Below are 17,500 nucleotides of genomic sequence, written 5' to 3' on the forward strand. Positions count from 1 at the left end.
ACCAGAGGAGCAGAGTGGCCCCTGCATGGAGCGCCCGCCAAAGGCATGGTTTTCCCACCGACGCCCGAGCTGTATTAAACACATGTTCCCTGGTTCATCTTAGGCTGCAATGAGTGAGACAGAGAGACAGGCCAAAGCAGCTGATTGCTGCAAAGTCTTCAGAGTCCAATTTAAAACGCTTTTCCGCTGCACAGCACACCTCCCTGGGGGGGAGGAGGGGAGCTACAGTGCGGGGACATCTTTTATTTAAAACTTCTGCGTGGTCGTCCTCACAACTACCACCAGTGCACTGTGGGCGTGTTTTGAATATCTCTTGAAGTTTACAGTCTATTGAAGTCCTGATGCCTCAGAGTGAAGAAATCCAAGGAATCTCCTTGGCCTTGACTTGTTTCAGGTTTTTTCGTTTCTTTTCTGGGGCCTTCAGCGTCATCAAGAGCCGTCTAATTAGAGACTAAAAAGAGGCTGGTTGTCCCCCGTCTATGCCAGAGTCCCCCCTCAAGTGCATATTTAGCCTCGGTGCTAAAATTTAATGAAACAACATGGTGGCCACGAAGGCTGCAATTATGTAAATTCTTCCCCTGACAATGAAGTATACTGCTGTTGTGACAGAAAGAAAGTTATGCATCCAACCCGCCCCCAGGGCACGTCATAGGAGAATGGTGTATAATAATAACATGAGACGTTGAAAAGCTGTGACTTAATTGCAAAAGGGATCTGTGTGGAACTTTTTGTGGAGAATTTGTTGCCCAGCCCACTAGCTGTTAAAAAGGAACCCCCCTGTGAGATGTTTTTGGGGTTTTTCATTTTAGGCCTTTCAAAGGATGTTGTCATGTTAGGTTTGGAGCCATCTTTTTCTTAGCTGTCAACAGATTTAGAATGAATATTCTGTTTTTCTGTGCGTGGTGTGTATGTATAATCTCCCTGGGTGGGTGTAATTGCGGGGGAAAACGGGTGAGACCAGAGCTGGACTGGCCATCTGGCATAGCGGGCATTTCCCGGTGGGCCCTGAACCCTCTTTTACATTACTGTAAATAGTAGCCCATGAGGGTTCGGGGCCCACCAGTGAGTCAGTTCTACCCCACTAATTATGGAAGGGGTGGGGGGGACTTTAAGCCAAAAGTGCCCGGGCCCTATTGCTCCCCCTGTCCAGCCTTGGGTGAGACGTGTTGTTTTGGGGCCACTCGTTATAATTCCGTCCAGGAGGAGGCGGAGGAGGCGGCTGGAGCGGCCACTGTTATGTCTCAGGGTCCCTTGAAGTTTGGGAAGTCATGGCAAGCATCAGCTCTGTTGAGTGTTCTTGTGTCCGAGAGAGAGAGAGAGAGAGAGAGAGAGAGAGAGAGAGAGAGAGAGAGAGAGAGAGAGAGAGAGAGGGAGGGAGGGAGAGAGAGAGGGGGGGGGAGAGCAACAGAGGTGAGAGAAACAGAGAAGGTTGAGCCTCTGAGAGTTACTGTTGGAGAGGGAGAGAGAGAGAGAGGGAGGGAGGGAGGGAGGGAGAGAGAGGCAGGCAGGCCACCCTTTCCCAGCCCTGGAGGAGGCTCACATGCTAATGAAAATATCCTGCAAAGCCATGAAGTATGTTCGCCCCGGGCCAAGATCACCTCAGTCACCCCCCTCCCCTCCTCCTCCACTCTCCTTCTGAGTGACCAACCTCCCGATCCAACCATCATCCCTCTCTCCATCCCTCCCTCCCTCCCTCCCTCTCTCCCTCTCTCAGTGACCCCCCCTTCACTATCCCTCCACTCTCCTTCTGACTGACCAACCTCCCCATCCAACCACCATCCCTCTCTCCATCCCTCTCTCCCTCCCTCTCTCCCTCCGTCTCTCCCTCCCTCTCTTCCTCCCTCTTTCCCTCCCTCTCTCCCTGTCTCCCTTTTTTGATTCACAAAGCCTGGGAACCTTACCCTAAGTGGAGAGGATATGCTGTTTTCATTCTGTACATTCGCAGTTGCAAAAAGTGGACGACTGCGCATGAAAAAAGGCCAAAAAGAAACACAACAATCATAATAAATATTACACACATGCTCAAAAATGTGAACCCAAGATGGGAAGAGAACAGCGCAGAATTACGTAATACCGAAGTAGCGGCGCAGGCTAGTGCAAGCAAGCAAGCATGCACGCATACTCCGTTAACCTCTTACTTTGAAAAGCCATCTACTTCCCACAGCTCCCTCAAAAGACCAATCTGATTCAGCCCCTATGCTGACACAGAGGTCATGTCCTCTGTAATTTTTCTCAGAAATGCAGAAATGTATCTATGATGAAAAGCGATATGTAGTATGATCAACAATGACAATTTCAGTCTGTATCGCTTCCCCCATTTATCCTCAAGACAGTCATCAATTAAAACAATCTTAAGACTTAGACTGAAGACTTTGAAGCATTCTACATGTACAGTATGCAGTAAAGCATGCAGTATTTGACCTCGGTATTTGAAAATATCTCCTTACGGCCCTGGCTGTACCTATTTTTTTTTGTCTTGATCAGCTTCATGGAGCCCCTCTGTGACAGGTGCTTCCCCCCCTGTGACCTCTTATTTGTATCTGTGGTGTAAGACGACCGCAAATGGAGCAATGAGAACAAGAAAGTGGAGGGAAAAGGGGAGAGAGACAGAGAGAGAGAGAGAGAGAGAGAGAGAGAGAGAGAGAGAGAGAGAGAGAGAGAGAGAGAGAACGCGAGAACAAGAGAGATAGAGAACCAGAGAAAAGAGGGGGGCTTAGACTTCAAATGGAGTTGCCGCCGGTGCAGTTCAGTTCAATGCAGTTAGTCACTTAGCAGCAGCAGCAGCGTTCAGATCAGGCCTGCATGGGTATGGGCACCCAGCTAGCCAAGGGCGTAGCAGCCAATTCTGGGCCCTATGTACAATGAGCTTCAATGGACCCCCCCCCCCCAGCCATATATTTTCACAAATCAGACTGTATGTGGGCCCCCAATATATATGGGGCCCTGGTGACTCAGGCACACTTTATCCCCCTGAACGACAACCCTGCAGCTAGCTCCCTGGGCTGAGCGGCCTACAGAAACCCAATCCCACCCAGAAGTAAAGGTGGGTCACACTCGCAGGGCTGCTGGTATGGCTGCCAGCTTTGGCCAGGCCTGGCACAAAGTCATCTCGAAGCCCCCCCACCCTCACCCAATACACACCAGTGGTGTAGTCTGCTTTTGTATGGTGGGTATACTGTATATTTGAGCATTTTTTTGAAGTGGGTATACTGTATATATTTGTGCTATTCAAAACAATGGATCAATCAATTTTAAGTGGGTATACTGAAATCCCTGAAATTTTGGAGTGGGTATACTCTGTATACCCGCGTTCTACGTAGACTACACCACTGATACATACAGTAACATACAGTGCCCAATTCTGGGTCTCCTTGGGCCTGGGACAACTGACCCCCTTTTGTCCTACTCCTCTGTTGGCTTCCCTGGGTGGGTGTGCCCTCCTCATGCAGGAGAGATGTGGAGTAGGGTGGAAGGGAGTGGGAATAGAGAGGAGAGGAGAGGAGGTGGAGGAGGGAGTAGTAGGGTATAGCGTTGACATTTCACTGGCCGGGAGACAAGGGCAGGGTGCTCTACGGTACGCTTGTGTAAGGGCCTCTGTCTAGAGAAGAGAAGAGGCTCCTCCCACTGTTTGGGTGAGGGCAGAAGGAACAAGCAACCATACTGTACTGTGTGTGTGTAGTGTACAGTGTGTGCAGTGTGTGTGTGTGTGTGTGTGTGTGTGTGTGTGTGTGTGTGTGTGTGTGTGTGTGTGTGTGTGTGTGTGTGTGTGAGTGTGTGCGTGTGTGTGTGTGCGTGTATCCGTGTGTGTCTAAGTGCATGTGTGTGTGCGCGCGTGCCACATTTACATGAGGCAACACATTTTGCTTGGGAAGTCCTTACTGGCTCTCTCTCTCTCTCTCTCTCTCTCTCTCTCTCTCTCTCTCTCTCTCTCTCTCTCTCTCTCTCTCTCTCTCTCTCTCTCTCTCTCTCTCTCTCTCTCACACACACACACACCCTCCCTCTCTCTCCTCCCACGCCTCACCTGTGGGAATATGTGAGTGGGCGTGTGGTTTTCCCTGCCCCTGCCCACACATGTTCACTGTGTGTGCTTTATGTAGCAAACATAGCCAAGCTCAGCAGGCTCCTCACCTTACAGCCTGCCCCCCAACCCCCACCCCCCAGCACCGAGCACCGTCGTGGGGAACCATGCAGATGATGAGCTGCAGACAGCTGGGGATGTAGGTTGAAAAACGTGGTGCATTCAACATTCAGACCCTGTGCAGTCTGCAGGCCCAGTGGAGAGTGTAATATTTGTTAAAAAAGGAAGAAAAAATGAGTCCAGAGCCTGTGAGTAGAAGCATATTCACCGGTCTCCACACACTGGGCAACATCAGCGCGCTTTACGGAAAATAATATTTGACTTTGACCTGAGGGTAAACAAGTTGTGGTGCTTGGGCCACAGCCCTGTGTGCTGTGTGCGCTCTTGAATAGCCTACCCCTCTCGTTCTGTTTCATTCCACATCCCATTTCATTATGCATTGCCACGGCTGGCTGTTAATGTTTGCAAATGTATTAAGTATTTAGTGTTAAATTGCATTCCTGAAAAAAAGAAAGAACAGCGTCACTAAACACACTTTTTTTCTCTGTCTCTCTCTCTTGCTCTCTCTCTCTCTCTCTCTCTCTCTCTCTCTCTCTCTCTCTCTCTCTCTCTCTTTTCTGTTTTCGTTGCAGTGTGCCGGCTAACGTGCCATAAGAAATGTGAGGTGAAGGTAAGAAAAATTACTTCTCTTTTTTTGGCTATTTGCTATGCGCTGATATAAATTATGGTCCTCCAGATGCAACTCACTGACTTACCGCCTTGTTGCAATCAACAAGAATGCAGTTGGATAACACTGACTTTCTTTCTGTCTTTTTTTTGCAAGAGGTTAAAATCACACAGTAATGTTTTCTTGGGAACATGCCCATTAGCGAGGTCCTGCTACAAAAATGTCCATGTCTGCTGTCCAGATTCTTTATTAAGCCATGCTGCAAAATGCATTTTTTTGCGCTCCTTTTTTCTCGAAAAAGCGAGCAAATGTTATCAGAAAGGAAATATGGTGTTGATGATGGGGGACGGTTAGTATGCTGCTGGAACGAGCTCCGCCGTCTGCGCCATTCGGGGGGAACTGAAGAATCTCAAAAAACAAGTGCACGTTGTCCCAGCATATGTTTGGTTTGGCCAGGCCCACTGGCCTGTCCATGATCAACCAGCTTCTAAAAATAAACGCAGGCTACTTCTTCTCTTGGAAGGGGTCTGAGCACGCGACCCCTTCTGTGTTTCCGAGCAAGGGAATGGATACGCATTGAGAATGGAGAATTAACAAAACAGAGTTGGTGTTTTTTACGTAAAGGGGTTCGCCTCTGGATTCTGTTTTTGTTTGGATGCAGGCGTACGATACATAGCAGGCAAATGGGTGGCGCAGTTGGCACAGAAAACAGTGAAAGGTGTTGTCAGCCCCTCCATCTGGCAGCCATTATTGAGCTGGTGCTGGTGGTTTGATTGGATGGGGGAAGGAAGAAAGGTTGGATGTGGTGGTGGACGTGGGTGTGGGTGGAGGTGGGTGTATGTATGGGAGGGAGGCAGCCCAGCCGCCACTACCTACTGTGCTGCCCCAGCCTGCCTCCTCAGGAAATACCAAGGGTGCGAGGTTCACTTAGTGAGGCTGTGCCCAAAAATGCCTCGCTCCACGCCACAGAGATCTCTGCGTTAATGTGCGGGCTCTGTTTGCGTTGTTTTCTCGGTGAGGGACGGGGCCATTATGAGACGTTTTGCAGGCAAAATAAAAACCTCCTGGGGCCCCTTATCTTGCAGTGTCCCCTTACCCCCACAGATTAGGCCTTAATTTGCCAGAAACTCGCACTTACACAAATATACTCCCGCAACATTATTGGGCGCAGGGCGTATGGAAAAGGGGAATCACGTCATCACGCATGACTGGGAGCACGGGGGGTAGCGCATGGAGTTGAATAGGTGGAAGCTGAGCGAATGGGAACGTTAAATGCATTATTCTTTGCGGTCATTGTTTTTTTTTTTTTTTACCAGGGAACATAAATTTGTATGTTAATGATCGGGCAAAAGATTTGATGATTATCAATTTTATGAAGTGAAGTTTATTATTCTAAACTCTTCCACTTTTTATTAGCCTTACGTCATTCTCCCTTAATTCACCATTACCTTTATAGACCTGCATGCAAGCCCTTCTTTGGGAGTACGTGAAACCCATGGTAAATTAGAAAGGAATGATGAGAGCAAGTCTGATCACAATCAGAATTCAGTCAAAGCCAGCAAGCAGCACCCAGGGGCAAGCTGCTGCTCTTAGTAGACTTATTTATTGCCTGAATTAATAGAAGCCATTCTTCCCTCTCCGTACTAAGAGCTAGATTCATACATGATCTTTCCCATTTGGAATCCGACTAAGCAATCACTCTGCACAACTGCGACAGTTTCCACACCGTCCTGTAAGAATATAAATCTCTATTTCCATATTCAGATAAGAGATGACGACGACGCACACATGGCCTCCGCCTAAACCCTCCGCCATTAAAAACAAATGCTCCGACCACTGGTGTCACTCAGACAGGTCCTGACCTTGGCAACTGGCCCTGGGTCCTCATGATGGATGTGGAGGTTTAGCAAACAGCACCTGAGCACAGATATGACCTCATCCGCAGACTCTCAGACTCAACTTGTTTTGTTTTTGTCTCTCTTTTTGTTTTTCGCTGTGGGGGAAAAGCATTTGTAGCTCTCGTGCCACTATTTTTGTGCCGTTTTATAATCGTGACGTTTTCTTTTATTGAGAATCCTACAGTGATGAATGGAATTGGTTTTTAATGTTGGGCCTGTTTTTACATGCGTTTACGTGTAGGCGTAACAGATTGAACAGAAGCAGTCAAACAAACCTCTTTATGCTCGTGTGCACCTTCCAGAGATGCAGGAAGTCGACTGAATTGAGTAATCTCGCTCTACGGAAGCCGTTACAGTAGAGCCAAATCTCCGCAATCTCACGCAACGTGGAATATGGCATGAATGTGAATATTTCTGTCATGAATGCGAAAACACAAGAGAAAGGTAAAACCAGGATTTGGCCTGGACACATTTTTCCAAGGTCGCAAAGTTTATTCAGTTGGTTGCCAAAGCTCTCTCCATCCAGTAACCCACCCACCACCCCCCCTCTCAGGCTCCAGCACATTTCTGAAAGTTGAACGCTGAATTAGTGTTAATTTGCGCCTTTCATTACCGTAGGCCTCAAGAAAAAGAAATATTTCTTTTTTGTCTTGACACCATAACCTGGTTTTTCACGAGGAGTCTGGGATAAGTGTGAGGCGTTACAGTTCATGGCAGGTTCAGCCCCCCCCCAAGGCCGGTTCTACACAATTTGGTGCCCTAGGCGAGCACAGCCTTTTCTTTTTAGAGATTGGCATTTGTAAGCATAGCATCGTACATCTGATCGAGGGCAGCTAATCTAGCACCTTACATATGTGCCCATGAATAATCATTGTGAATGTGAGGCTCAATGTTCTATTTGTCTTGATATTCTAATTCTGTGGGATATTCAGGCGCCCCCAAGACATTTGGTGCCCTAGGCGACCGCCTTGACTGCCTATGCCTATCACCGACCCCGCTGTCCCCGTTGTAGAGAGCGTTGGCAGGCAGGTCCCATTAAAAAAAAAGTCCTAACTCAACACTCTTAGAATCAATTAAGCATAATATTCTTATGTGGATTTGGTCCCAGAGTAATTTCTGAGTGTTAAATTAACACTGTGTTGTTTTTTTTCACTGTGTGAAAGCCTGAAAGTCAGTGTGACTGACCTGAAGCTGGCCTTACATATATTTGCATTTTCCAAAAGACTCTGAAAAATGAAGTGAGTGTCTCGAGGTGGTCGTAAATACAGGTAAGTGAGGTTAAGTGGGAGACTAAATTATTCATTAGCCGAAGTCCGCAAGTGAGTAACACTGGAGGAGGCGGTGGCAACGTAGTACTTCACAGCCACAGAGGATCTATGTCGAGAAGGGAATACAGTGAGTGCTTTGCAATATGCGACCTTGCCTCCTCCACTTGCTCTTGTCTCCTTGTCTCGCCTCCTGGCCCCTCCTCCGTGGAGAAAACGATAAAGTTTCCCAGCTGTCAGCCTAGCCACAACAACTTTTGAGGGACTGTTTTTCATTCACCACCCCAATTGCAAATGAGAAAAAGACTCTACAATTGAGCTTTTGCAAGATATTGAAATATGATGCTGTTGTCAGTGATGTCATCATGACATATTACTTCCTGGTACGAGGAGAGAAGCAAGTGGAGGAGGCAAGTGGAGGAGGCAAGGTCGCATATTGCAACGCACTCAGTACATTAGGCCACAGCTATAGGAGTTGGCACACACTCCTAATCAGAACGCTTTACGTAAATGGAAACTTAAAATGTTGTGTGGATTAGCTGTGTGTGGAAACATCCAAGTGAAATCTAGTAAAAGCTCTACAAACTTCTACAGTAAATGGCTTGTTTTCAGACTGACTGTGTAGACTTTGTTTTTGGCTGCCCTCTCAAAGGGTTAGCGTAAGTGCATTTCACATCGCACTGTGTTAGGACATTGCCCTGAACTTGAAGGCAAAAATGTGCTCTGTGTCTGAGAAACATTCTCCCCCACTAAAAAAACCTCTCCGTGGGCCTGCTGTCTTTGTGTACGTTGGCTGCCATTTATCAAAACTGCTGGCAGCGCTGTTGTTCTTTATATTGTACGTCGTTAGACTGCATCTGCACAGGCTAAGGACACAGAGGCTGACCGCACTGCTCATTACTACCAAGGACATTCAGTATTAGTGCTGACTGACCAGGGCCATCGTGCAGCACAGCACAGCACGGGGGACGCAGCACCAGGGGAAAGGCAACATTCTGTCCTCTCTCTCTATCTTCCTCTCTCTGTCTCTATCTCTATCTCTCTCTCTTTCTCTCTCTTTCTCTCTCTTTCTCTCTCTCTCTCTCTCTCTCTCTCTCTCTCTCTCTCTCTCTCTCTCTCTCTCTCTCTCTGTCCCTCTCTCTCTGTGTCTCCCTCTCTCTCTCTGTGTCTCCCTCTCTCTCTCTGTGTCTCCCTCTCTCTGTCTCCCTCTCTCTCTCTCTCTCTCTGTGTCCCCCCCTCTCTTTCCCTCTCTCTCTCTGTGTCTGTCTCCCCCCCTTGGATTACCCTCTGTCTTACTCCTGCCCTCTCTCTCTCTCCCTGACTCTCATCTGTACTCTGTCTGTTTTTTTAGCTTTCTCTCTTTCTCCTTTCCTCCTTCTCTCTCTCTTTGTCTTTTGCTATTTCTCTTTCTCCCCTCTCCCTCTCCCCCCTCTCTAAGCCTGCGGTGTGGAAGCAGGGGCCACTGAGCCCCATAGAGCATGTTTTGAGAAGGAAACTACTGTCCACTCCCAGAGTAATGAGCAGAGTGCAGAGGCTTGAGAAACAGCACCGTGAGAGAACATGGAGAGGAGAGGAGAGGAGAGGAGAAGGGAGGAGAGAGCAGGAGAGGAGAGAGCAGGAGAGGAGAGGAGAGGAGAGGAGAGGAGATGAGAGGGGAGGAGAGCAGAGGAGGAGAAGATGAGAGGAGAGGATGAGAGGAGAGGAGGAGAAGATGAGAGGAGAGGATGAGAGGAGAGAAGAGGAGGAGAAGATGAGAGGAGAGGAGAGCAGAGCAGAGCAGAGCAGAGGAGTGGAGTGGAGAGAGGAGGAGAGGAGAGGGGAGGAGGGGAGAGGAGAGGAGAGGAGAGGAGAGGAGAGGAGAGGAGAGAAGAGAAGAGCTCTTTTCCAAAACGCTATATCCACCATTTTTGACTCTTCGCATTTTAATATTGGAATTGACTGTTAAGATGTCCTATCATCTATGTGTGAATTCTTGCCATTCAAATATTTTGAGAACATACTGTAAAACCTCCATAAAAATGCATTTTGCAATGCAATTCAATGGAATGCCCAATACAAAAATGTCAATTTCCCAACATTCTATAAAATGGATATACTGTATCTCATTTTGGAAAAGAGCTCTTGGGAGAGGAGAGGAGAGAGCAGGAGAGGAGAGAAGAGGAGAGGAGGAGAAGATGAATGGACCATGAGTCGCCTCTAATCACCCCACTCAGTCCTCTGTCTGTCTATCTGTCTGTCTGTCTGTCTGTCTGTCTGTCTGTCTGTCTGTCTGTCTGTTGTGCACTCTCAAAATACAAATACTGACATATTTTCCTTCTCCCATCTCTCCCCTTGCACACACACATATAAAGTCATGCACGTACACATGGAAGCACACGCCCGCACACACACACACACACACACGCACGCCCGCACACACACACACACACACACACACACACACACACACACACACACACACACACACACACACACACACACACACACACACACACACACACACACACACACACACACACACACACACACACACACACACACACACACACACACACACACACACACACACACACACTCCAAAGTCAAGTCTTGCTATTGTTTGCACTGGCAGAGAGTCGTCGCCTCTCTCTGTTCGGCGTTTTAATACTGTCTCTGTGACTCCTCAGTCCATTTCCTTCTGTTGTGTTCGCCTTGCTGTGGGGCCCCTTGCTTCTCTTAGATAGGGTTTCAGCCGCCTGAGCGGCCGCCACTAATGATAGACTTATGACCCCGCCGTGTTTATTGTCCTGGCCTCCACAGGAGCTGGAGCTGGGGCTTTTGGGGGGCTTTGGAGAGATGAAGAGTTGCCTAAATGTGGTAGGAGGTTGCGTTGGGGTCTGGAGTCACTGTGTGTGTGTGTTTGGGTCCATTTGCTAGTAGTAGTGGTGTTTTTTGTTTTGCTTCTGGAGGTTTGGCAGCGGACTAAGGGAATGACATCGTACGTTGGTCTATGTTCAACCTTCCTTCCCTGTGGTGTGGAGAAACATGAGTGTTCCGAAGGTCACGTTGAAGGAACGATGTTCCTAGAACTGGGTCCTGCACTAAAAAACATGTCCTAAAAAGTCTGTGTGCTGCTCGTAGACAGACGGACGGAGCATCTGCGTGGAGGACTCAGGGAGGATGAATCAGATCAGCTGGACGATGTGTTGTCATGTTTGGGTGGGAGAGTTGTGTGTGTGACTCACTTTACCAGAGCCTTGCCCAAATTTCTTCAGTGCCATCATCATCCCATATGTCTGGCCTGGCCTGGGCTGGGTGGGATGGACAGAGGAGCATGGAGAATTGTATTAATACAGCCATCAGAAACCACATTTCTTTCCAGTGAGATTCCGATTCAATGTGCTCTCCGTGGAGCCAAAAGTGCCATGAGTCAGCGATTGTGCCTTTGTGAAACAAAAAATAAAAAAAATAAAAACACTTGTTGCCAGAGATATCTGTTATGGTCAACATAATAACGACAAAAATGTGTTGACTTGTGCTTTACCTCAATACCTCCATACTGAAACACAGAGCCTTGCAAGTCCAAAGCTTCTTCTGATGTTTGAGCCCACGGGCTGAAGGAGCTCAGGCAGGTCCCTCACCTCCTCAGCCCCTGTCTGAACAGCAACAGGTTTCTGGAATGTTCTTCAGAGATCAGAGAGAAGCAATAAACCAGCCTTTGGATATGGCTCCCGGTCCACATGTTCCTCTCCCCACAGACACATGCAGGAATAAAGAAATCTTCATCGCCTCATGTCTCTTCTCCTCCTCCATCTGTCTCTCTCTGTCTCTGTCTTTCTTTTTTATGTTCTGTTTCTATGTTTCTGACTCTCTCTATCTCTCTCTCTCTCTCTCTCTCTCGCTCACCATCTCTCTCTCCTTCTGTTTGATTTCTCTCTCTGTCTCTGTCTCTGTCTCTGTCTCTGTCTCTCTCTCTGTCTCTCTCTCTGTCTCTGTCTCTGTCTCTCTCTCTCTCTCTCTCTCTCTCTCTCTCTCTCTCTCCCTTACTTATGGCATGTGGGCATTATTTCAAGTCTGTTTTACTGGCCCCTTGCTTTTGACACCCCCGTAACGCGGCAGGCCTCCAAGTGCTGCGTTTGAGTGTGCTGTGCTGTGCTGTGCTGTGCTGTGCAGTGCGGTGTGTTTGTCATGGCCCATCTCCCACCTCACCTGGAGAGCTGGAGAGCAGGAGAGGCGAGTGTGTGATTTACCAGTTACTGCCTTGTCTGCAGCCCAACTCTTTTCACCTACTGCCTCCATTCGCGAATGTTAGACCGTAACTTTTTTGTTATGTTTTTTTGGCTAAAACCCTGAGGCGTATGGAAATGTAATTAGAGAAGGCTTGGGATGAGGAGGAAAAAAAGTGAAATAAAGAATGAATAAAAGAAAGAAGGCTTGTCGCTCGCAAGGCTAAAGTCAGCTGAGCGATTTGTATTGCTATCAAACCTGGATGCGGCGGCCTCTTAGCGAGATTAGACTTTGATAAGTGAGTGTGGGCTCAGCACACTGTGGCGAAAGGGTAATAATCTAATTGTCCTTCAGGGAGGCTGCGCCTGTGAAGGGTAGAGCGCAGGGAGAGATGAGGAGGGAGGGAGCGAGGGAGCGGGTGAGAGAGGGAGAGTGGAGGGGGTGAGGGAGGAGGGAAGGAGAAACAGAGGGAAGGAGAGACGAGGGGAGGGAGGGAGGGAGGGAGGAGGGAGGCTAGCTTTGCGTTGCTGTTGTGTTGTTGTTGTCGGGGAGTGTGCCTGCCGTGGAGAAGTTTTTTTTTTTTTTTGTGGGACTCAGGGGCGTATTAGCATGCTAGGTGGAGTTTTTGGGCGGTGGGAAGGAAGTGTGTGCTGGCTGGGCCCTGGTGACTGACTGAGCAGCCTCCCATGCTCCTGTCCTTACACACACACACAGACACACCGACACACCGACACACACACACACACTCATTCTCAGCTCTCTCCTACTGAGTACTACGGCTGGCTGCCTCCACTCTGCTACTGTCACTGCTGTTGCTGCCTCTACTACTCTCCCACACTGAGGAACTCAGGAGTCAGGACCTGACAGACACTTGGAATTGCTGATGCTCCCGGACCCTATCTCCTCTGCTTGACTTGGACTGAACCAGGTGGGCATAATGAATGGCACTCAGGGGTGAAATGGAAGAGCTCACTAGATGGTGGAATGGGGGGTGGTGGTGGTGGTGGTGGTGGTGTGGGGGGTCTGGGAATGATCAAAAGAAGTTCCTCTATTCAGACAGTTTTGTTTTTTTGTTTAGTTTGAGGTAACAGAGTTAAATGTGGAGAAGGTGGAGATTTGTTGTTGTGTAACATTTTGTGAAAGAAAGAGCATTGCAAAAGTTTGTGTTTGGGTTTGCCACTATCTATTTATGGTTAACACCAGCCTCGGTTTATAACAGAGCCGAGCTTCATGTGTTCTGCTGCACTGCGGCCTGCCGGTCTCTCAGTCAGTGCTGTTCTCAATCTTGCGGCACGGCTGCGGATCCGCTCCATGATAAAGTCACGGCTCATTTCCGATCGCATTCAAGCTGCGGGCCTTGCTCGCCTTTAAGTGGATTCGTCTTGCTCGCCCCAGCTCTGTGTTCAAGCTTTGCTGTGTGTGCTGTGAGAGAGAGGAGGGGTGAGGAGAGGAGAGGAGAGGAGAGGAGAGAAGAGGAGAGGAGAGGAGAGGAGGGGTGAGGAGAGGAGAGGAGAGGAGAGGAGAGAAGAGGAAGAAACTCACACACAGTCAGGCTGGGATAGTTATTCTAAATTCTGCATTCTATTCGCTACCTTGCTTCAAGGTACATGTTAAGTCAAGTCAAAGAGCTCATTTGAAATTCCGGAATCAGTCCGAATTCCATTCTAAGTTATGTTGCTGTCCTGACAAGGAGAGGGCGAGAGACTCAAAGAGGCGATTGTTCTCACATTCTCACGACTCACAATGTACATATAGGCTTGGAAGGCAGGTACTGTAGCACTCTACCTTGGAAGGCAGGTAGAACTATACCCTGTGTGGTGCCTCCACCAAGGCCCATTGTCTCTGGCCAAGCCATGGGCCACATCCCCCCTCCTCTTCTGGGCCCTCTTCGACTCATCTTCTCTACTCTCATCTCCCTAGCCGGCCTCGTTTGCCTCTCACAACATCTCATGTTGGATGTCTTTTGTCATTTACGGATGATTTGTTACTGGGGCGTAATTGAAAAGCTGTGTCTTCTTCTCTAGAATATTGGGCAAAGCGGTTTTAATCTTCTCATGGAGCGTAGAGTAGACGAGACCCGAGACTCTGGGTTTGGCATGGAAATTGGGGCGAGGACAGGGGGATTTTAACTCACAAAAGGATTTAGAGACACAGAGAGCAGGAGAGTGGCAGCAAAAGAGAAAGAGTGTATAGTGAAGACAGAGAGAGAAAGGAGGGAGAAAGAGAGTATTTTGAAGGCAGAGAGAGGGATAAGAGAGGCGAGAGAGAGAAAGAGAGTATTTTGAAGGCAGGGAGAGGGATAAGAGAGGCGAGAGAGAGAAAGGAGGGAGAAAGAGAGTATTTTGAAGGCAGGGAGAGGGATAAGAGAGGCGAGAGAGAGAAAGAGAGTTTAGTGAAGACAGAGAGAGCAGGGGAGAGAGAGAGAGAGAGAGAGAGAGCGAGAGAGAGAGAGACTATTTGGCAGTGGTCGACATGGTTCAGACTCCTCTGTTTCCCTCTCGGCTGCTGCCAGCCCTAGGGTCCTCCCCCCTCCTGGCTCCAGCCCCAGTCCCAGGCTCCACTTCTCCTTTTGTGCCGCTCAGGTTTTCACGTCCACAAGGCCTCTGCCGCCGCTGCGCTCCCAGGTCCACCCCTGCCTCCCTCCCTCCCTCCTTGCCCCAACAATGCCTTCACACACTGGGGCCCGCCGCTATCAGGGTGTGCCCATCGGCACTCATGGAACCGTTCTCATCCCATTCTCTTCCTGTTGGATGTTGCAGTCTCTCCTCTCAAACACCTCCCTCCCTGCCTCCCTCCCTCCCCGCTTCCCTCACTCCCGCTCAGCTCCACTTTGAGGTATTCTGAGGTCAGGAGAAACTATTTTGTGGTGAATGTATAATTGATGGCCCTTACGAGGACAACTTATTTTGCGCATATATGAAGGACTTTTTTAGGCTTCGTGCAAAAAAAGAAAGTGTAGTTATAGTATAAAAAAGATGTTGTCCAAAAAAAAAGAAAAAAAGAAAGAAATTCCGGACATCTGAGGATTAAATCTGTGAACTTCCTGTTCTTGTGATTGCTGCTAGTGCCGCTGCAGACTGAGGGGGAGTAAGACTTCCTGCCATTCAGGAAATGGTGTGAAACTGTTCTCGATGGGAGGGAGGGAGGGAGGGAGTGCGTGCTTAGCCTGCGTGTGTGAGAATAAGTGTGTGTGTGTGTGTGTGTATGTGTGTGTGGGGGGGAGGGGAGGGGTGGGTTGGTGTGCCCGTGTGTGTGTGTTTGTGTGGAGATTTCGGTCGATCCTCACAGCCCTTAAATATGTTGATGAAAAAACTAAAAGTGCAAAAGCATTTGTTTACTGACAGGTTAGGATTAGGAATTGTTTTGGTCTGGGCCCAGTTTACCATTCATTAGTTTTGAATGCTAGCAAAATGCATTGGAGTGAATGGAAGGTCCTCATAAGGATGGTAGTGTGCGTGCGTGTGTGTGTGTGTGTGTGTGTGTGTGTGTGTGTGTGTGTGTGTGTGTGTGTGTGTGTGTGTGTGTGTGTGTGTGTGTTTGTTTGTGTGTGTACATGTTGCGTGTGCGTGAGTGTGAGTGTGTGTGTATGTGTGAGTGTTTGTGTGCTTGCTCATGCTCGTGACACGCACGTTTGGGGAGTTGCTGAATGTTGCATGAAATGGGTTCAGGTTTCAGCAATGTGTAAGAACAGGCTTGCTGGAAACAAGGAGAGAGAGAGAGAGAGAGAGAGAGAGAGAGAGAGAGAGAGAGAGAGAGAGAGAGAGAGAGAATACCCTTTCCTTTCCTTTCCTTTACCTAACGTGTGTCTCCAGGTCCCCAGACCTCTGCCGCCTGTCCAAATGAACCGGTCGCACAATTTATCTCGATACTGGAGGGAACGCGGGCAGGGACACCGACAGTGGGGGACAAAGGGGTCACTTGTCCCGGGCCCAGGAAGAGAGGGGGCCCAGAATTAGATCCTGGTGACATTGTGTGTATTGGGATTTGGGGAGGCCTTCACGTGTCTTTGTCCCGGGCCCAGCCAAAGCTGTATCAGCGGCCCTGAACGCGGGGGCTAATGATTCCAATTCAATTGCGCAGGAGTCACAGGACACATGTCTCTGTTGTCCAAAACCCAGGCTTTTCCACTTTGTTTCAAGCCCACAACAAGGGGGATGTTTCACTGGCCCCATCATAAATGGTTTGCCTATTGATCACATTGGATTATGGCCGGTGTTGTCGGATTGGTGGGGAAATGACATTATCGTGTTATCTAGCTCGGCTTCTCCCATCTGTCCACCCTGTGCCATTTGATATTTCCAGTCAATGTAATTAAGCTGTCATCTGTTTTTTTCTGGTCATTTGTTTTGTTTTGATCAGCTGTTCTTTCTTTCAGCCCATGGTCACACCACTTTCATGTTCCATTTGACATAGTATATCCCTCATGATGTGTGCGTGTGCGTGTGCCTGTATGTGTGTGTGTGTGTGTGTGTGTGGGTGTGTGAGTTCCTGTATGTGTGTGTGTGTGTGTGTGTGTGTGTTTGTGTAAGCGTGCACACATCTGCGTGTGTGCCAACGTGTGTGTTATAAATGGCTAGTGTCGCTCACCACATGAGCATTAACTCTTTAAAGTCCCCCCTCTCCCTGGGGGAGATACTGCGTGGGGTATGTTACTCTACACACCCCTCGTACAGGGGCTCCATCAAGGCCGCTTTGTGGTTTGTTGTTGATGTTACCTCGCCTTGCCCAGCAGGCCACTCAGGGCTTGACGTTAACACCTGCCAACCGGCCAAATGCTGGTAAAACTTGGCTGGGCTAGTATTTCAGTCTCACTAGCCTTTCAGTCTCACTAGCCAATTTGACAGACAACTTATTCTTCTGTGAGACAAATGACAGTAGTTGCATCAATTGTTTGCATTTAAAAACATGACAGCAAAACTCTGGCTTGCAGAAAGGGTTGATGGCTAGTGACTCAGGAAAACCACTAGCCACAGTGGCCGGTGATGAGGAAAAAAGTTAACGTCAAGCCCTGACGCCATTGATTGGATATAGAATGGCAACATGGTAAAGGGCTGACCCCCACACAGCCCCTTGTGGTCATTTGTCAGGCAAAGGGAAGGTAAAGCGCCCGTGATTAGTTGGGTCATGGGGGTCCTGTTTTGGGAGTAATGCTATCCTCGCCACGCGAGTGTGGAAGGAAGACTTTTGTCTTTCATCTTTTTTTTCCCTCTTTTCTTTTTTTCCGTTTAAAAGGCTTGGTACAGTTTGTAAAAGCCTGGCACCTCCTTCACGTGTTGGAGTGCATTGCTGGCTGTGTAGAGAGGGTTTTTTTTCCTGAACTTAACATAGAGAATAGGACGAGCCTCTCTCAGTCTCATCATCCATAACTCCCGCCACCTCAGCACCC

General features: G+C 48.6%; 1 protein-coding gene across 8 annotated transcripts in view; it reads left to right on the forward strand.

The window, feature by feature from the left end:
- Nucleotides 1–17,500, forward strand: part of tns1b (tensin 1b) — a 320,407-nt gene that overhangs the window by 136,592 nt on the left and 166,315 nt on the right. For 7 of the 8 annotated variants that reach the window (XM_063213457.1, XM_063213461.1, XM_063213462.1 and 4 more), the window contains exon 3: nt 4,711–4,748. In XM_063213457.1, coding sequence (XP_063069527.1) covers nt 4,711–4,748 — 38 coding nt within the window. Of the gene's footprint in view, nt 1–4,710; nt 4,749–12,694; nt 13,043–17,500 lie in introns of those variants that run through there. The other variant, XM_063213466.1, reaches the window with a different exon arrangement.

This window comes from Engraulis encrasicolus, chromosome 13 (assembly GCF_034702125.1).
Source record: "Engraulis encrasicolus isolate BLACKSEA-1 chromosome 13, IST_EnEncr_1.0, whole genome shotgun sequence".
Classification (NCBI taxonomy): domain Eukaryota; kingdom Metazoa; phylum Chordata; class Actinopteri; order Clupeiformes; family Engraulidae; genus Engraulis; species Engraulis encrasicolus.